Source organism: Trifolium pratense, linkage group LG4, assembly GCF_020283565.1.
Source record: "Trifolium pratense cultivar HEN17-A07 linkage group LG4, ARS_RC_1.1, whole genome shotgun sequence".
Taxonomy (NCBI): Eukaryota; Viridiplantae; Streptophyta; class Magnoliopsida; order Fabales; family Fabaceae; genus Trifolium; species Trifolium pratense.
The window spans coordinates 49,239,702-49,259,886 of record NC_060062.1 but is presented as its reverse complement, the minus strand read 5'-3'; the positions used below and the strand labels follow the sequence as shown (position 1 = coordinate 49,259,886).

Genomic DNA, 20,185 nt, shown 5'->3' with positions numbered 1-20,185 from the left:
CAATTTTAAATTTTATTCAAGAAGCACCAGTGGTCTAGTGGTAGAATAGTACCCTGCCACGGTACAGACCCGGGTTCGATTCCCGGCTGGTGCATTTCTATTTTGATGAATTTTGCTTTTTTTTTTTTCCAAAAAAAGTTACAAGTTTAAATTTAAGGACGGGTTGCTTTTTTATTATAGGGAGAATATTGTATAGTGCAAAATTAATCTCATTACAAAATTACTTGCCATTTGTAAGATTGTTGTCCGGTTTATGATAATTATTATAATTATAATATTTATAAACGACAACTTGTACGATTATGAATAGTATTGAACTTGTTGGGAGTGGCTGATGAGAGAGTTAAGGAGATACATAATTTTTCAATGAGTATACTATAAACCTTATGTTAAAACTTTAAAGCAATACTCTTAAACATAAACACATATACACGCTTTCAAACTTAAACTTGACAGATTGATGATAAAAACAAAACAAAACAGATTGATTCAATTGTTTCTTAAGAAACGTGTCTTCAGTCTAAGACAGATTGATTCATAAAAACAAAACACATTTTGTTGGTTTAATATTGTTCAGTTACATATTCAACTCTAAAGAATCTCCATCCACATGACCATTGTGCATTCCTTAGGTGAGAAATATTAAGAGTGATGGTTGGAGAAAATAATTTAACACCATTCACTCTATCTCTTCAATATGACAAACATCTTTCTGGCTCCTATTCTGTCAAGTTAATTCCAGCTATCTAACTTTTTTTCTTTCAAAAAAACAGAAAAATAATCCTTCATCCTTTACTGAGCCAGATTGGTCACACTTTTGGTTACCAAATGAGTTGTTGGGTCGTAGTTACTACCGTTGCAAAGATGACAAAATTAAACCATGAAGAGAAGCACATGATGGTGGATACATATCTTTTGCTGACATCAATGCATCCACCAGGTCTTGTATTTGATAAGTTAGCATAAAAATGTCTTCAGCTGAATTCTTTGCTGCCCATTCCTCAATCATCCTGCACAAATGGATTAAATTCATAGGCAGATAAGAATAAATATGAACTTATTGATTATTCAAGGTTAAGGGGTATCAACTATCATGTCATAATCCATTAATCCCTACCCTTTCCTATTCAAAAGGAAACAAAATTGCTCATTTTTTGTCTATTATTTTAAGGTTGTAAGATTATTCTCAAGGTAGCAGACAAACTGCATTCAAGTTTCAAGAGGGTAACAAACAAAATAAAGGAGTCAGAACATTTGGTAAATTTTTTGGTCTGCCATGAAAAACATCAAGAGAAACGTGCAGAGAGAATAAGTGCTTCAAATAAAGGAAAAGTAAAGAAAACTTCAATTATTATAGCTCGATTATCCAATTAATAGAGTAGGTATAATAAAAGAGAGAACTTGTTAACTCACCTTAATTGAGATTCTGTTGTAGCTTCAGAATCAGAAAAAAGGACCTTGATGACCGGCCGTAACTGTAATTTAGGATCTGGGTCTTTGTCCTCTGTACCAGAACAATTACCAGAACAGGACCAAGTATCTGGATTTAGGAGAATGATTTGCAGGACAGGAGATTTGGTTTGCAGATCTCTAACGACAAACCGAAATGTTGACTCATCATTTGCACACTCCATCAACCGATTTGCAAACATTTTGTCTACCGTGTACTTGCTGGTGACAAATATAAAGCATTAGATTTATTCAGTGCATCTGTGAATCCGTATTTTGCAATCAGACAAAAAATGTTTTTAACAAATCACAATCATGAAATAGCCTAAAATGGACAATGTGGATGCAGCCATATACACAGGGTAAAGAAGAAACAGCATGCCCCATATAAATTACTTAATCATTATTTGCCTATATACATTTGCCAACCACAAGTATTCAAAGTTAAATCATGTCTTCAACTATTTACTCTTCTGTATAAAAATGCACGAAATTGGTTGGTAAAATCTTTGGACACACTATAATTATAGAAGAACAAAAGATATTGTTACTAGGAATAGAGACATAACTGTGGCCCATCTTTATTTGTGAAATATTTATTTCGCTTCCCTAAAAGCATTCAGACCGCACACACACACACACACACAAAGAGACCTTAAGTTGACGACTCACAATCACTGCCACTTCTTTTCCACCAAGTTTTGTAAGAAACAGAGAATAAATATATTTTGCCCATATGTTATATTTCTACAACCCAATCGTTATTCATCATAATTTTTATTATTCCCAAATTTAGCAAACAACTGAATCAAATTATCTATTGAGACATTAATTTCACTTATTCGGGTCCTACAAGCATAAATATTTTACTGCATCTACTTCTTCACAGACAGCTGCAATCGAGTTATAAGGGTATAAAACTAAGTCGCCATTTCTCTTCTTTGATAAAAATTTTTTAACAGAAAATATAAGTGAATTTAGTCATTCTTTGCTAACCTGAAAATGTCGCCTGATCCTAAAACTGGCACACAGGTTGAAATATAACATTTGAACAATCGTACTCCTCCGTCTACAGGCGCACAACCCTCACAGCATGGGTAGGCTCCAAGGAGCGCTGTGCATAGCGGGCATGTAAATTCATGCCAATAAATATCCTTCGACAGATTTGATGATCTAGCCATGAAAACATCTTCAAGAAAACCATTAAGCAAAGTCTTCTGAATCCCCACAATTTCCACAGTTTCAATCTTCCTAGCATTTGTAGATAAATGATGTTCACCATCTTCATCTACTAGAGTGCTTGTCTGAGTACAGCAACTAGGAATGTTGGTCACATCTTTAGCGTCATTCAAATCTAGACATATACGAGAATAACCACTGCAATCAGATTCATTCTTAGCAACTTCGTTAAAATTCACAGAAAGCTGTCCATTCTCAGGATGGGCAACCCTTGCATTTTCATCAAAAACACCATTCGCTTCACCAGCATCACTGCAGGTTGAAGTTCTTTCCTCATCCAGCCCAAAGTTTCCAGCGCCCTCACTAACAGCATCGCCTCCAAAATCATCTGCTACATAACTACACTCATGCAGCCGTCCACACCGTTCAGGAAAGTTACTTTCCACAAGATCATCCTTGCAAAAAGTGACAGATGTAGAGCTCAACAGGCACATCCCCTGCGCGCACGTGTGAGAATTCACATACCTCATCACCAGCTTCTCGCTTATACCTCCAAACGAACAACAACAAGTCCCAAACCAATTGTCAGCTATTTCCCTCCAATTCGCTGATGGCTTTTCAACAAAATTCCTAAATAATTGGTGTAAACCAAATAATAATAATGAGAACTTTTATCTGCTTTGCTTTCAAGCTAAACCTCATATACTGTATATGCTGTCACAGTGCAGTATTGAATAACAAAAAAAATCTCAATAATACTAAGAAACATTTCAGCATGAAAACAAGATTATTTGTTTAAAAAACTTCCAATAACTATAATTTTAAAATAACAATTCTCACAATTGAAATCAATTCCAGCATCTAAATTCTTCTTGTTAGCTCTCTCTTTAACTTCTACCTAAACTCAACATTTATAAAAAAATAACATTTTTCTTAAATGAAGCAACCTAAACTTATTTTAATTGATATAAATTAGTTAAAAAAATAGGAAATGAGACATGCACTCTTAGTGTAAACTAATTTTACACCTACATCCATCCAATGAGATATCAGTATTTTGGATTCATTTTTAAAATACAGTGACAAAATGGTCTTACGTGACAATACAAGTACAATATACCTAGTTCTCATAAGCCGTCGGTGTCGGTGCAAAACTAATTTACACTAAATACATCTACATTAAACTTAAATTATTATTAATCTATAACAATAGCCCTACCTGATAGGCTTTTTGGTCAAACCGAGTCCGCAACTTCTACAAACAAAATCAACTTTTTCAGCTGAAGACAATTTATCCACATCTGAACCAAACAAAAAAAAAAATTCAGACAAAAAAATAATCGAAAGCTAGCTTAATCGAATAAAAAACAGCATTTGGAGGTTAATTTAATTACCATATTCCATTAGGAGAGGTTGAGGTAACGGCGAGGATTGATGGAGTGCGGAAAGCGCAGGGTGATCGACGGGGAGTAAGAGAAGGAGTTTGACTTCGATGTGGTCGGAGAATGATCGGACGGTGGGAGGGAAATCGGCGTCGAGTAAGACATTGGGAATCGGAACCCTAAGGGAGAGAGGAGCGGTGGCGGAGGAGGAAGAAGTGAGAGTGAGGAATGAAGGTGGTGAATGAAGATGAACGGTGAGATTGAGTGAAGGGTTTAGGGTTTTGGAGAATGGGAAAAGGAGTAAACGGAGTGTTGGTGTGTGGGATTGTGATTCCCATGTGTATCGCCATTTTTGTTCTGAAACTTTAGCTTCAATTACCATTTTTCTACTACAACAGATTTGTTGCTGCGTAAAATGAATTATATGGATGGAGGTGTTCAAAATAAGTGATTATGGCCATTACCCGCGTTGTAGTGAAAAGAGATTAAAATAATTTGTTTTTGAAAAAACAAATTTGTGGCTGCTGGGATTCGAGCCCAGGTCTCCACGGCCACAACGTGGAATTCTTACCACTAAACTACAGCCACATTGGTGATAGATTTTCACTATTACAGATATTTATAACGTACTAATATTAAATAAAAATTTAATTTTTAGTTGTTGCATACTTTTTTTTTGGTATTATTTTATAGAAGAAATGCGTGCCGGTAATTCATAGTTTGTCTATGAGGTAAGTAAAATTAAGTCAAAAATTGTTTCTGCTAGTAATTAAAATCGGGTTCAAACAATTTTTTTTAAAGTAAGTTCATCAGCTACTTGAGTATAGACTTAATTATAAGCCATTTGTTTTTTTTTTTTTTGGATATAAGGCCTTTGTTTTTCTTGTAAAGTTTGAACTTTGAGTTCAATAAAAACATGTTTGTTGGATCTGAATAACATATTAAATAAATTTTATAGAATTTGTATTTGTTAAAACGCTATTAAACTATGCTACATTAATCAAATGTTACAATGATATAAGTTAAATCATCTCTTATACAACTTTTTGTCCACAATACAACTATAAAAAATACGAAAATACACATTTTATTTTCCAATATAAAAATATTATCGTCCTATATCTCCCTGGTACAGTTTTGTCATGTCGTATTATCTTGTTCTGTCATGTACTGTTTTGTCGAGTTCTTGCTGTTTTACGAATCAAACGCACACGGGTTTTAGTAATATTTTATTTAAATAAAATAAGTTTTTAATAAAGTTTATAAGAATATTTTATTTGACTTTGTTTCTTTTACTAGTAGGAATAAATCCTTGTTTCTTTTTGCATCTTACCGCTATTTGATTAGATTCGTGTGAGTGCTTTTCTCTCTTTTCGGTTTTAGAATTCCTTAATAAATAGGGGATTGGCCTGAGTCATTTCTCACACCATGACTCAAAGCAATTTTGAGTTTTCTCTCTTCTCTCTATTCTCTTCATCTCAAATTTTTCTTTCGGCCACTTGCCATATTTGAGTGGCCATCAATCATCATACCATAGAGGGTGTGATTCTTGACCGATTTTCTACAATGCGGTAGTAAATCATGACAGTTTGAACTAGGCTGCTTTATCTTATGGATGTCGTGGTCGATCGTCTGCCTTGCACAAATTTGGACAGTGTCGCGAAACACCTTAAAGAGAGTGACCTAGTCCGCAATTTGACCCGATAATTTCTATGGTGTTATGTTTTTCAAAACCGATTTTTAAAATAAAAAACAACAAAGTGGTATGATTCCACATTTTGCTGAATGCATAACAATGCTTTAAATCTTTCTTCATTGCTTCCTTGAATGTTGCTCTTTGTGCATCGGTTGGGTTAACACCTAGCTCATCATAAACATTATGCACCAATCCAAAGACTTCTTAAGCTCCAAACAATGCCTTCATCAACACACTCCATCGTTTCCGATTGTTTATATCAAGAACCAAAAGATTCGCTAAAAAATTACAATTAACATTCGTGATTACTCTGCAATAAACCTTATGAATTCATTTGTGTTTTCCAGAGTTTGAGCCTCACAATTCTCTTGTTTTTTGCATGCATTTCAACCCAAGACTCTCAATACCAATTATTAGCCGCAACTTTGGTTTCTTGTGATGCAAGTAACCGTGAGAAAGAATGTTTAATGGCTAGAGGAAGAAGAAAAGATTCTTGCAATTGAATCTCATTAAGCAATAAGAGTAAAATCACAACCTTTTATAGGCAGTGCCTTATTTGCTAGTTAGTTAACCAACTTGCAACTTACTTAACTAATCACACAACTACTTTTAACTAACTTTTGGATTAGTTATTACAATTCTTACATTGCAATCCTTAATCCGAATCTAATAACATGTTAAATTAATAAGCATAGCTCTTTGTCCTCTCCAAAGATCAATTTGCTATAATATTATTCATATTATTGAAACTCTAGCATCTTTCTCCTTCTCGTATTATGTAATCTATTGTTAACATGGTATCAGTGGTAAAATAATTGTGGCATGGGATCAGAATCAGTTAAACTCAACTTCCAGTCATTTTGCATTTTTGTTAATAAGAGTAAAATCAATGTTGTGTTGTCGGAGCGGAGGTCAAACAGGCGAGACTTCGGAATCATGGTTTAATTAGTTTAATCACGGTTTGAATCAGATGACTAATAAATAACCGTAATTCAATCCGATTCTAATGAACTATGAATCAGACGTGGCTGATTTATTGATTTTCTATTCAACCGATTGTACTAGTTGATATCCGGGTTCTAACGAATGTATTGAAATACTCTGTACTATTCTTTTATAGATGTTTCTTTTTTCTGCTTAAAGAATTAACAAAGCAGAATAATTTTTCACTATCCATAGAATAAAAATGCTATCTAACTTTATACAAATAACATATTCATTCGTATAGTGTACTGTAGGTCCAAAATAGGATTGGCTTTTGCATACAATGTGCATCAAGCTTTTTATATACAAGGAGAGCAAGTCCTATCCCAGACGATAGTACTTTACGATGATAGTTAATTTCTGGTACATCTATTAATAGTTTGAATTTCGAACATTATATATAGGAGCGAGGGCATTTTGGGAAGTCTTCGAAAATCCGAGAGTATAGTTGATCTCCAAATTTATTGTGTGTTCATGCTGGCCATGCAAACTGCATTGTAAAACTTAAAAAAATAAACTTTAATTCATATATCCACTATCAGATGTTTTATATTGTCAATCAATTATAATCGTAAGATCACAAGATTGCTATAAGTCAAAGTATATGTACTTACCAACGACTTCTTCTTCTTATTTTTCTTTTTCTCGATGTAAGCCGAAAGCTCGTCTTGCTTGGCAAGTGAATCCTCCAAAGCCTATCAAAGCCCAATTACTATATTATTATACCATCACTAACAAATGGGAAACTCATATTTGAACATTATTTGGTGTCACACAATTGTCAATATTAATCATCCGATCTCAAGTCAACATTTGAGGTCGTTTAAAACTGACTTTTATATTGTGTAATGAGCCGCTCAATCTCAGATTAATGGTTGAGATCATTTACGCCAGACAATCTGGATTAAAGGATTTTGAAGTCTTTGTCTAAATATTTTTTGGCAAAAACATGGATTCAGTACTAGAGCGAGCGCAACAATTTTAAACCAATTATGCATATATAGGTTATTAGTTGGTTAATTACCTTCTTGGTTGCCATAAGTTCTTGCTCAAGAGCATCAGCGCGAGTTATCGCAGCATTAAGCATTTCCTCCTTCTCAGGTGGCATGCAAGTAGTTGGTGCGTTCATGTTACCCATTTTAGCTTCCAACTCAGCCATGCGTTTCATCACAGTCATAAACTCTTGAGCAGAAATGGTAGGGCTAGTCATTTGTTCAGAAGGGACTTCGGCTTTATAGTCCTCACCAGCGTAAGCAGAATTTGAGTAGAAGTTGGCATCAGTGAGCACCTTCGGCATGTTTCTTGTCATCCTCACCATTGTTACAATTCCCATCACAAAGGCCATCACACCGGTGAAAATCTGTGAGTTCACCTTTTCGTGAATCTTACACGAATCAGGCATCGTGAAAGCTTCCACTACAGCTGTCATATGGATCACAAAAACACAATTCAGTTCACAATGTCCAACTTTTAAGTGTATATATAATGCTTAGCGACAGAGTCGAACACCAATTTTAACAATGAAAGACATTCATATCTACCATGCACGTACCTTTTGATACTGCATATGTCTCATTTGGTTCCACCTTCTTCCAAACAGTTTTATCAGCCACAGGGACAACAAATTCGTCGTAGTTGGTAGGTTTTGCAGGGACAACAAATTCCTCGTAGTTGCTAGGTTTTGCAGAAGGGACCTGTTATGTTTATCCACATAAAAGGGAAGGGTGTATCAAAATAAAACTTCCAAAACATGTTGTCTTCTTTATAATCCAATGGCCATATTAAACATAAGCTGTCAAAATAAATTCCAAACAACATCGTACTTGATGGTGACACAATGCCAAAAGAAGGAGGCTCGCATAATTATTCATCACAACAAGTACATGTATTTGGTCTAAATTTCGGCCAAATACATATATTTTTTTGTTGCTTTATATTTTGTTACGAGTGAGAATATACTAACATACCTTGGCAAGGACAGGATTCCTTTGTGCAACTGACAATTGTGCAGTGAAAACTGCCTCGATTTTGGCAGCCTCGCTTACCTAAATACACAAAAAATAAGCAAATGATTTTGAGAAGTGAAAAGTATTAAGAAAAAAGAAAAACAAATAAAAGACCAAAAATTTGAACAAAGAGCTCCAGATAAGATGTCGCACCCTAGGTGTTTCTACCACGATTGGAACCTCACATTTCGTTGAGCATTTGTGTTCGCCATTCTGAACCATCTGTAAGTTCATATAAACACAAATTGTCAGCTGAAATCATAGAAAAGCAAGGGGGTAACTTTTCCCACAAGAAACATGGATTCAGATGTACACATCCGAAAATACACTAATTTTGTGTCGTTAAGTACACTTCCGGATATTTTATGCTGTTCGAACGTAAACTTTTGAATTTTTTTAGTATCTAAGCGAGGTGAAAAGTAGCACAAAGAAAAAAAAGATGGTTTGCAAGCTCACCCTATAAATTTCTTGATCCTTCCATGGACCCTTATCAGAACGCATGCAGCCTCCTTGATCAGCGCAGGTACAAGTACCTCCTAAAAACTCTGGCAATTCACTGGCAAAGAAAAACTAACGAATATGAACATTGTGCGGAGTAGGAAAATAATTGAAAATACTCAAGACATAAAGAAAATAAGGTACTATATGATGTTATAAGTTATAATCACCTTGCATCAATTATTTCAAGCAATTTGCTTTGGTACTTGTTGCCAAGAACCTGATAAATTAAAAGTTCGATTAAATAAATAAAAGAAAGATTTATCGAATCAAACTAGTTAAGATATGGTTTATATGTATGTTCTCACATGGATTTTTGCTGTGGTCTTTGGATCAAGGAAGGATTTAACAGTGTTCCACAACATTCTGAATCCAGAACCTGCATTGATGATGAACATGCGGTTCAAGGTCTGCATTGAATCAACCAATTTTATGATATTATAACCTCAATAAAAAAAATCCTATTTAGTTTTCTCGAAAGCTTAACAAAGTAGAACAAATACATACTTCAGGATAATTGTCACCGTCAATCTTCTGAAGGCTCGTGATAAGGTCCCTTGCTTGTTTGTTGAAGTTCTTAAGACCCTGTGATATTAGAACAATATTATAAGTTTTAATTTGTGATGTTGTTTTTAATCTATTAATAATCAGTACAAACATGGTTTGGCTTCTGTGTTGTCAATGACAGATAGCAAAAGATAGCATTTTGTTCAAATTTCGCTATACGACAGTATTATAGCACCGCTATAGCCAGTATTTGATAACATTTTGTACTAAATAACATATCGCTGAACAATAAAAATATGTTTAAATTCTGCTACGCAATAATACCGCTATTTAACAACATTTGGCTTATAGAAATAAATAATATCATATGCATACCACTCCTTGGACATCCAAAATGGTGGTACTTTGATCAATGTGCTTCTTTGCAGCAATGGAACAAGCTGCAAATTTGAGATCAAAAGTCCTCTCGAACTCCTTGACATGGTATTTGATGTAACGATCCATGGTCGTGACTTGCATCAACTTGGTGGCATCAACTTGTCCCAGCCTCTCAATGTAAATTGGTCTTCCTTCCTTATCAACTCCATGATGTCCATGAGGATAATATTGCATTACTTCCTCAAGTTCCTTGAATTCAAAGTCCTATAAAAAAAAGGCACAAAAATAAGTAAAGAAAAAGAAGGAATGCAACCAGTTAGCACAAGTATGAATGGTATATGAAAACAGCTAGTCGGTGGCGGAGCCAGTATTATAACAGAGCCTGAGCAAAATTTCGCATGTGACTTAATATATAAATAGTCCAACAAAAATTCTCATTTTTGCCCTAAACTAACCCCTAAAAATACCAAATTTGTTGGCCGGAGCCCGAACAACTGCCTAGGCTTGCTGGCCTTTAGAAAATTAGAACTGCCCCTGCAGCTAGTCAATGAATCCCTTAAAAGTCTTCTGAAAAATATTGTTTATTCTTAGAATTTCGGGTTGCACATTACAAAACCACCACTTATAAACACATTTTCAGACCATATCTAATAGTTCAATAGCAGATGGCCCGACAAATCTTAGATAACTTTTGATACTATCTTATAATTTTGGACCGAGTTTAACTCAATTCTTGCAAAACCGGCTTGTAAGTGAGGACCGACCACCACTTTATAAACACATTTTTAGGCCATATCTTATCAAATGTGTGATTTATCAACATTTATTAACAGATACCTCAATAATAGTGTCAGCACCAAATTCCTTCCTCCACTTAAGCATGTCAGACCACATTTGCTTTGATTTCTCAATGTCAAATTTCCTTGCCCTAAGGAATCTGTTCAAGAAAAAAACAATGCAACCATGAGTGCAAGTTATCCTTATTACTCAAGCAAAAAATACTAACCTTTCTGAACACATTATGGATTATTGAGCAATATCTACATAAGTTTCATTAAATTATGTGATCTTGCTACTTGTTAAGAGAGTCCGAAAGATCTTATTTAGGCTCATCTCTTGAGATAAACTGATAAAAATTTATTTACATTAATGTTTGCAGACACTGGACATGACATGAAACTGACACATAAACACAAATAATAATTTTGGAAAATAGAAGTAATTACAAGTGTCATGTTGATGTCGGACGCTGAGACGCGCCTTCAACATGAAGTGTTGGTGCTACATAGATTATTTCAATATCTTATACTATAAAATTCTCAATTAAGTTGTTTAACCAAACACATCTTAAATAGTGTTCAAACTTATTTCAAGAGTGCAAGATAACAAGTGAAATTACCTGAGCAGCATATGATAGTCATCATGCTTCTCAGGGAGCAATTCCTCCAACACGAGAGCCTGACGGAATTCATCAACGGCTTTCAAATCATCAGCATTGCGGATATCTTCAATTTCACCCGACATAACCTTGCTACTGCTTCGCCTATTCCTCCTAGTGAAGGAATTTCTTAGCTTCTTCTTAAAAGATTCAACGCGGTCAATCTTTTCAAGAGCTGCAATATATTAAAACATGTAAGAGCCAATATTTTGAGATTTTTGAAATGGAATGAAAAAGGGATATGGATTGAGATGAAACCTGGCCTGGGAGATTCGGGTCCAGCCACTGACATTTATGTTTTTTTTAGTTTTTTCGATTGTTTCTTCTCCTTCGTATTCAGGAGAATCAACGTCTCATCCTACAATTGCAGAGGGAAAAAATGTACTCCCAAATGCCCTGCATGAAATGCAACCCCAACAACTCATATTCAATTAAACACAATACCATTACAGAAAGGTTTAGCGGAGCAACTTGTTGACCGTCTACCTTTCGTTCATATGTAATTATTTTAAATATATAATATTTATCTTATAAAAAAAGTCCATACAAACAAATATGAGATTTATAAACATAAACAATGTTTTAAATACAGATCTCCAACCACAATCTTGGTCGCGACATTTAGGTTTTTGATGTCTCTGCGATCACAACACGACCGCGATTGAGACTATATCACCCACATTTGACTATAATTATTATCCACAATATTAAATCTTGTGATTCAATTGCTACCGCAATTGATCACCTGCGTTTGACTGCAATTCTCTACAATATCAATGACCGCGACTCAACCAACCACAATAATGATTTAAAACAAATAAAGGATCAATTTCTTTTAAAATTTCATAGAATCAATAACATTAACATTAACATGAAAAGAGAGAAAGAAGAGAAAGGAACATTACCTCTTGAAAAGAGAAGGGGACGGTGGAAAGAGAAAAAGAAACTAGTTATAAGAAGAGAATGTGATTCTGAAAATAGGGTAATATGAGAGGCTTCCACGAGGCAACAATGACACCGTTAATTAATTCATTCATTCACAAAGTTTTTTCTAATTCTAGAACATAGATATTACAATGACAGAGATATGCATGCATGCATCAAACTTTTTGCGAAACATAAGGTTGTTCCATTCATTTATACATATTTTGTCTTCCCAATTTTCACGTTCTTTTCATAATATTTATCAATATATATTCTTTTATATAAATAAATGTAGATTATAGAGTATAGACTTACCCAACGATGCATGTATGATACAAGTTTCTTTCAGCTTAACTTTAGTTAAGAATCTAGCAGCAATGTTGAATGTTTAGGAGAGATTTTGCACCAATTCATTGTAATAATTACTATGGTTAATTAGAAAAAAAATCTGAATAATTTAATTTCATTCTCTGTTTTTTTGGTTCTGTAATTAAATTTCATTCTTAATAAATGTACAGCAGATATTTTTTCATATAAATGAGTTTGGGGGGATTATTTTATACTGTAAAAAGAAAAAATAAATTATAGACTTCTTAAAAAACAGTCTAATATAGTAACAAAATCTTCTTGTGCATCATCATAGAATAGAATTAATCAAAATTCAGTGTGCAAGAATCTTCACTTTACTTTGAATTTGCATTTGTATTTAATGTATACTGATTGCATTTTGTTTGTCATTGAAAAGTGGCTAAAATATACATACTCAATTATAAGTTTTCAATACTTAACTTAGCTCATTGCATATATTGACCCATGACACTCTGGATTTTTTTTTTTTAACAAACCCAAAAGACTAAATATTCCCCATCTTATAGATTTGATAAATTTAAAAATTTGAGTTGCTACAATTTGAACTGAAGGAGGCATACTAAAATTTACTTATAGTTGAATCGAATTATTTTTGAACAAAAAATGTCACTTTCTTTCGATACAAATTAAGTTCCAACATTTAACACCATTAGATGGGAGAAATTTTAGCAACTTTTTTGAGAGTTAGTGCTTAAATAAAATGTTCATACAGAAGTGGTGTTACACTTTACCTAGGAATGTAATACATTAAAAACCCAGCTTATAAGTTACAAGCAAACAAAAAGAAAATGTAACAATGATTATACAAGCCAGAAATCCAAAAGGATATGAACAAGATAAACTCCACTCTATCTTTTTTCATGATGCCGCAGGATGATTAATTTTAGTCAGAATCAGAATCAGCAGCCGCTGAGGATCTAACGGTTCTACGTTTACTTTCATCGTATTCTTGATCTTCCTCATCCACGTCTTTTTTCTCGGCAATAATACCTGTCAAATGACAGTTAAATAAACTTTCCAGATGCGAACAAATGAAAAGGAATAGAGAACAACATACAGAAACAGTACCTTTCTTTATCAGCAGAACCTCCAGCGCTCTTGTGGTAAAATCATCTTTGGCTCCCAGATCTTGAAACCCTACCAATCTATCTACTGCAACTCCTTGTCTGAAAAAAGAAACACTCTAGCTAATAAGATTATAAATCGATTTTATCGGTATTTAGTAAGTAGCATTTAATTTTAGCCAGGCTAATCACTACCATGAAGCAACAATCAGCTTCAGTGCACATGATAAGATGTCATTTTTATTTAAGAGGGATGATGGAATATGAAGATTAAAGATTGTCTTTAGGATTCTTAAATTCACTCTAATTTAGACCTAACAGAGAAAGCACTTAATCAACTGAGAAATTCAAAAAGTAAAAGTTTTAGTCCTCACCTGAACAGTATGACACAAGGCAAAGTCTTGATCGCCAATTTTGTAACAAAGAACGGTGCATTCTGCATTTCATTTTCAATAGTTAACATTTTTACCAAATTACCAAGACAAACATTTGCATTAATATAATATGTCAAATGTTGTTATAGTTACATTGACTCAACTATGAGCAAACACTACGTATATATAAGTATTCATGCTGACCTCTGCATCAAGCCTGATGAACTTCGTATCAATATGCTTAGTTGAAAGGGACTTTAAGTGCTTATCCATTATCCTGAAAGCATTTGTTTATGCAACAAAAAGATGCACATGAAATTGTTACTTCAGAGTTCAGATATCAAGAGATGGAATAAGATGTTAGATTCAATGAGCAATAGTAAAACGGCATACTTGCAACGGTAGAACTCCTTATGATAAAAATGACATATCACTTTTTCACTTCCAGTGACTTCACCCAAGAAATCCCCTTCAGTTACCTCCCTAAATTCCCCATGACCTTTCTTCTTCCATGCCTCCCGTTTCTCGGCTTCTTTCTATTAAAAACAAATCTAATCGTGAATAATGAGGTACTCTATAAATAACAGGTAAAAACAAAAAAGTGAATATCATAATGCATCCTAGTATGAATGGAGATCACTACTACCTTAAAAGCTGCAATCCTGTCCGCATGCAATTTTTCCAATTCAGGATCCTGACATCACAATTGTGCATAAACCTTAATTAGAATAATGGTTTAGCCATATCTACTTAACTATCTATAGTAATCTCTATATCTATGTATATATTGAATAAGGCCTTATTGAGTTAATTTTTTACAAGTAACATTTTCTGTTGGGCATGGGGGATCATACAAGGGCAATTGATTCTTGAGGGTCTATTATAGGAGAAAAAGGGATACTGCAGGGGATAAAAATAGACCCTAGTTGGTTAGTTTTCTGTTATTAGTTAGTTAGATAGTAGCAAATATATATAGCAGGGCCCTAATATCAACAAATGGAGGGAAAATTCATTGTTTTGACAAGTGAATTATCTAGTGTGAAAGGAGCATGCTCCTTTGGGATATCCTTGTGTATTGAGTTGCTTTTTGTTCATTACTATTGTTTTTCCGGTGTAAATAGCAGAAAGTTCTCTAGAAAGCTCTTCTTTTTCTCTATTCCTAACAAGCTTACATTCACTAGCTTTCACAAGTCACAACACACTTCTATAACTGCCAAACCTTTTCTAGAAAGTAACACCCACACACAAAGCCCAATGTTATCAAAGACCCATAAATAGTGGATTTTTGGCGTTCGGCTATTTTTCGCAATCTTTCCACAATGGTGAGTTCAAAACCTACATGTATGTAGAAATGCATGCTGACATATGGATCCTTCCAATTTTTAGCATGTAGCAACATCTTCATGTCATCAGGCCCGTTCTGTCCACACAAAGGCAATGCACGGGCTCTCTTGCAGAAAGGTCAAGCATGCTGCAAATTCTCATACAGGACTATAATCAATAGCCCAATCATTTCCTTTCCATTCTATTTTATTTTTGTTTGTGAGGATTTCATCACCTAAGCCTAACCTCAAACTGTTTTTTCATACATAAATGGCAACCATACTGTGAAGCCGAGGGTCATTCAGTTGTTGCAAGTTGCTTTCAATAGGCAAATCATACCCTTCACTATGGAGTTGGTGCTCAACTGTTCATGGATTATGAAGATGTTTTTTAATATTTCATTGCTCATTTGAATATTATTATTATTATAATTGAAATTGAGAAGTGTTTTGACCAGCTTACATTCCTTGCAGGGAAGTAGGGTTCCATGCAAGGAAGACAATCATTAACAAGTGTCAAACACATTTATGTGAGGATTTTGTTTATTCCTTTCAACTTTTGTCTGCTGCTGCTAATCAGGGTACCTACATGACTAGCAACAGGGGCGGAGCTAGACCTTTTGAGGGGATTCAACTGAACCCCCTGAAAATGCAAATATGCCCCTATATATTTTGCATTTTGAACCCACTGAATGGGTCCTAAATACTAGCTGATATAACAATCTTATATATAACCCATTCAAATGAAACGGGTCTTAAATACTAGCACACATACATATATTATGAGATTGAGAAGTTTACGAAACATACATCCATCAAATCATCAAGGTCAACCTCCTCATTTATAGAACTAGATTGTGCTGCCTTCTCTTCGCTAAGCAATTCCTACAGGGATCATATAACAGGTGTCACATCACAAATATACAGCATAGCATAAGAATTCTACATAACAGTAACTTCTAAAAAAATCATATTATAATGTTGTCAATCACAGATTGCAGAATTCTACATAACAGTAACTTTCATTTGAGTAAAAAGTAACAAAATTCATGAATTAGTTAAATATAGAGTGCTAATGACTTCCAATCAATGTTGTCAATCACAAATTGCAGAAAATAGTCTGCTAAAATGCTATTGTGCTGCTATATCCGCGATATGACAACACTTTGTAATAAATCACTTATCGTGGAACAATAGCATTTTGTCCAAATTCTGCTACGCTGTAGAGCTGCTATAGACACTACCTGGCAGCACTACTTCCAACAAAATATTTTTTTTATATAGGATATGAATATGATACAATACACTATAACCAACAAAGCAAGCAAAGATAATATTTTGCCACATAAAATAATAAACAAGGAAAATTTAACCTAATTATAAGTGATTATCAAAAAGTAGTTATTCTGTAATGAATATGTGAAGCGGAGAATTGAAAACTACCTTTTGATAATTACGAGCAGCTGCTGCTATTACGTTTCCAAATGCTAGATTGGTGAGAGTAGATTTTACAGCATCTGGATTCATCTTTATCTACAGAAAGGAAGAAAAAAAAAAATCAATATCATAATCAGAATCAGAATCAAGATTTGAAAATAATTAAATCGAAAAAAATTAAATTAGTTGCACCTTCGAGATCTGAATGACGGTGAAAATGTCGTTTTACTACTAGTACGTCGGTGACCGGAGCGGTGCGGCGGAGGCGATGAAGATATTGTGCAATCGGTCGTGATTTGATACTCTTACTCTGTCGGGGTTCCAACATTTTCTGTGTTTTAAGCTTCGCTTTTTTCCACCAAAAAAAAAAAAAACTTCGGTTTTTTAAATAAAAATGCCATGTGGCGCTTTTTCGAACGTCAGATTGGTTGGATGGTGTGCAAATAGTACAAGGTACTATGTGTCCGTTTGGTATGAAGAAAAGAAAGTAGGAGGAAAAAAATTACGCAAACTAATAAATGAACCTAGACTAACCTTAGTCCAAATTCATTCATTGATTTGCGTAATTTTCTTTTTTTCCACTTTCTTTTCATCAAATCAAACGCTAGAGGATCGACTTCTATTGGGCGGGTGTATATGGATAGGTTTTGGACTAAATTGAGAATCGAACCAAGTATTGAACCCGGCCTGGTTGAGTTGGATTTGACAAATGAACCGATAATTTGAACTCAAAAATTTCTCTTCCAACACCCCACGTTTCTTTTATACCCTCTAACTGATGTTTTGCCCTTGCAAGGTATTTCGATTTTTACGAACCGATTTTTTTCCATCGTTTAAAAATTTTGGTTAATAGAAACCGATTTTTTTTTTTATTTTTTTTTTTGCTTAAATGGGTCCCACTTTTTGCTACATCTATGGGTTTAGCAGTCTCTCTTTCTCTTACATGTTTCTTTCGCGTTTTCATGAGATTCACCCCATTTGGTTTTCTTTTGTTCTTCCAGTTTTTTCATAGGCAACAATTGCATGGTTAGAAATCTCAAATTTTGTCTTCTAATTTTTGTTAAAGCAGTGACTTATTTTCCATTTCCCCCAATAGGCATCACCACCAATGTTGTTCAAAGGACTACGGTGGTTCTATGTGGGTTCTCCTCTATAATGAATGAAAATTAAATAATCAAGATTTAAAGTTAATTGGAAAGGGAGAAGGGACATGATCGATACACAGAAAATGAAAGGAGGAGGATTACATCAGAATTTCCTCCATTGCAACCTTTCAATTCCATGGCAGTAGCAACAGCTAACGAGAAATTGATGCATGTCTCAACAAATAGAAAACTTAATTGGAAATTTTTAGTGAGTAAACTCTTATAAGAGATGGATTGGAAGAATGGAGAAAGGAAACTAGGGAGAGTGGTGAGAGAACAACAAATATAAGTGTAAAGATAATAATGAAGAGACTTAATGCAACAATAATGAATATAATAATTTTGGTTAGCATAAACCGAAAAATTTTATGTTCCAATTTTTTCGGTTTGTAAAAATCGAAATTTTGTGTTCTAATTTTTTCGAATTTTGAAGGGCAAAATGAGATTTTAGGGGGTATAAAAGAATCGTTAGAGGTCGGAAGAAAATTTTTCTTTGAACTCTGAGTCAGATTGGGTCAAACCGTTCAAATTAGAGCTGGAATGGATATCGTTTCGGGTTATTAGGGGTGTTGGATTGAACAAAATAATAAAATAAAATTGAGTAAGAGTTTGCGAACAAAATTGAATGGTTCAATTAGTAAATTATCGGTGCGGTTTGATTCAGTTTAGCGGTTTGGATTATATTTTGAAAAATAATAATAATATTCAATTTGGTGTAGCTTTTGTCATTTTTCTTAAGGTTCAGTTTATTTCTAATACAATTTGATTTGGATTGAGATGCAATCATTAATAAATCGATTTGATTTTTTAAGTAGGTTGACAGTTTAGTTCAATTTTTGCTATGAACTGAATTAGGTATGACAATAAAACTCATATCCTTGAATATCCGCTCAAACCCTACCCACTTTGATGGTAAAAATCCGAGTTGACTGGGTTTGAGTTACCGTACCATGAACACCCTACCCTATAGGATTAAGCACTTCTTTTTTTCAAATTTGCTTGCAAAATAAAACTCATAACAAAGAAAAAACATCAACAAATGAACGAAATGCTATTGAAGATGAACTCAAAATGAATATCAGCATCAACAAATGACCAAAAACAACTATTGAAGATGAACTCGAGAAAAAATAAATGATGGTGGCGCACGCAACTGGATGAGTTAGAGGTCGACATAAACTCAATATGGTCGTTTAGCCATGTACAACCTTAGTTGGGCATAATATGTTTATTTGCTTTTAGCTGGTATATGTCATTCTTGTTTGGAGAAATCGTTATAATTAAACATGAGAATAATAATTAACTCATTAATAGTAAGGATCTTAGACAAGCTAACAGCCTAATAATATTGGCTAAATGTGTCTGGAAGAGAGTTGGGTTGAACTTAATTGAGATGGCATTGCCGATTTTGGTGAAAATTTCTCAACGCATCTCAACATTTCTCCCCCACTCCCTAGCGCACCTAAAAAAATTCGGAAAATACGTTCCGAACTGTTTTTTAGTGTAAAATTTACACTATAAAAAATTCGGAAAACGTTTTCCGAATTTTTTGGGGAGTGGGGGAGTAAGTGGGTGGGTGCGTTGAGAAATTTTCGATTTTGGTAGTAGGTAAGCTTATGGTGGCCCAATTCATAACACAGAAGGTAACTTTTTGATAGGATTCTCTTAGACTACATACAATGGTGTTTAATCCTGGGTGTTGAATCTGCAAAACACAGTTGAAACCATTGCAAGGCAGTGTTGAATCCTAACTGGCAGAGAGAGGTGATGAAAATATTAAACACAGTTAAAACCTGCTAGGATGGCCACGTGGCGCGTTTCAATTTGGTCTCCCTGGCGCGTGTTGCGCACGCGCGGACACTGCGGCTGGTGGAGACAATCACGCGGAGAGAGAAGGTCCTTTGAATAAAAGGCAGCCACGTGGCTGCTGCTGATTGGTCCGGTGGATTTTTATGATTTTTATCCTTTGAACTCAATTATCTCATTGCAAATTAATTTTTTATTTTTTTATTTTTTTACCAAAATTCGTGATT

At 34.3% G+C, this 20,185-nt stretch overlaps 3 protein-coding genes and 2 non-coding genes across 6 annotated transcripts; 1 reads left to right on the top strand and 4 right to left on the bottom strand.

The window, feature by feature from the left end:
* The first annotated feature begins 23 nt into the window (after positions 1 to 23).
* TRNAG-GCC lies at positions 24 to 94 on the top strand. The gene has a single exon. It is a non-coding gene; the product is annotated as a tRNA-Gly (tRNA).
* Positions 95 to 530: 436 nt separating this feature from the next.
* Positions 531 to 4,492, bottom strand: LOC123924608. 2 transcript variants are annotated; one of them, XM_045977556.1, is made up of 6 exons: positions 4,023 to 4,479; positions 3,848 to 3,929; positions 2,864 to 3,258; positions 2,446 to 2,803; positions 1,414 to 1,671; positions 531 to 1,010 (listed from the first exon to the last, which is right to left on the bottom strand). In XM_045977556.1, the coding sequence occupies exons 1-6, from the start codon at positions 4,390 to 4,392 to the stop codon at positions 851 to 853; spliced, it is 1,623 nt and encodes a 540-aa protein (XP_045833512.1). In that variant the 5' UTR covers positions 4,393 to 4,479; the 3' UTR covers positions 531 to 850. The 2 variants fall into 2 exon arrangements, with proteins under 2 accessions (XP_045833512.1, XP_045833511.1); XM_045977555.1 differs by having other exon boundaries at positions 2,446 to 3,258; positions 4,023 to 4,492.
* A 34-nt stretch (positions 4,493 to 4,526) lies between these two features.
* TRNAH-GUG lies at positions 4,527 to 4,598 on the bottom strand. The gene has a single exon. It is a non-coding gene; the product is annotated as a tRNA-His (tRNA).
* A 2,564-nt stretch (positions 4,599 to 7,162) lies between these two features.
* LOC123922819 (phosphatidylinositol/phosphatidylcholine transfer protein SFH12) lies at positions 7,163 to 11,902 on the bottom strand. The gene is made up of 14 exons (XM_045975505.1): positions 11,776 to 11,902; positions 11,479 to 11,692; positions 10,917 to 11,016; positions 10,077 to 10,343; positions 9,702 to 9,779; positions 9,503 to 9,604; positions 9,365 to 9,414; positions 9,153 to 9,252; positions 8,850 to 8,918; positions 8,658 to 8,735; positions 8,243 to 8,384; positions 7,715 to 8,112; positions 7,305 to 7,385; positions 7,163 to 7,180 (listed from the first exon to the last, which is right to left on the bottom strand). Exons 1-14 carry the CDS (start codon positions 11,807 to 11,809, stop codon positions 7,163 to 7,165), a joined length of 1,731 nt encoding a protein of 576 aa, XP_045831461.1. The 5' UTR covers positions 11,810 to 11,902.
* Positions 11,903 to 13,464: 1,562 nt separating this feature from the next.
* LOC123881546 (thioredoxin domain-containing protein PLP3B) lies at positions 13,465 to 17,369 on the bottom strand. Its single transcript, XM_045930257.1, has 9 exons — positions 17,200 to 17,369; positions 17,014 to 17,103; positions 16,381 to 16,455; positions 14,895 to 14,942; positions 14,642 to 14,784; positions 14,453 to 14,525; positions 14,249 to 14,310; positions 13,879 to 13,976; positions 13,465 to 13,800 (listed from the first exon to the last, which is right to left on the bottom strand). Exons 2-9 carry the CDS (start codon positions 17,095 to 17,097, stop codon positions 13,694 to 13,696), a joined length of 690 nt encoding a protein of 229 aa, XP_045786213.1. The 5' UTR covers positions 17,098 to 17,103; positions 17,200 to 17,369; the 3' UTR covers positions 13,465 to 13,693.
* Positions 17,370 to 20,185: the final 2,816 nt, after the last annotated feature.

Excerpts from the sequence above, each read along its gene's own strand:
- LOC123881546 (XM_045930257.1), bottom strand. The coding sequence starts at position 17,097 with ATGAATCCAGATGCTGTAAAATCTACTCTCACCAATCTAGCATTTGGA. Across the intron at positions 14,943-16,380 it reads ACCTTGATGATTTGATGGAT|GATCCTGAATTGGAAAAATT; the intron begins GTATGTTTCGTA and ends TTGTGATGTCAG. Across the intron at positions 14,785-14,894 it reads ACAGGATTGCAGCTTTTAAG|AAAGAAGCCGAGAAACGGGA; the intron begins GTAGTAGTGATC and ends TGTTTTTAATAG.
- LOC123922819 (XM_045975505.1), bottom strand. The coding sequence starts at position 11,809 with ATGTCAGTGGCTGGACCCGAATCTCCCAGGCCAG. Across the intron at positions 8,736-8,849 it reads TCGTGGTAGAAACACCTAGG|GTAAGCGAGGCTGCCAAAAT; the intron begins GTGCGACATCTT and ends TTGTGTATTTAG. Across the intron at positions 7,386-7,714 it reads AACTTATGGCAACCAAGAAG|GCTTTGGAGGATTCACTTGC; the intron begins GTAATTAACCAA and ends GGGCTTTGATAG.
- LOC123924608 (XM_045977555.1), bottom strand. The coding sequence starts at position 4,392 with ATGGTAATTGAAGCTAAAGTTTCAGAACAAAAATGGCGATACACATGG. Across the intron at positions 3,930-4,022 it reads ACCTCTCCTAATGGAATATG|ATGTGGATAAATTGTCTTCA; the intron begins GTAATTAAATTA and ends TGTTTGGTTCAG. Across the intron at positions 1,011-1,413 it reads ACAACAGAATCTCAATTAAG|GATGATTGAGGAATGGGCAG; the intron begins GTGAGTTAACAA and ends CCATTTGTGCAG.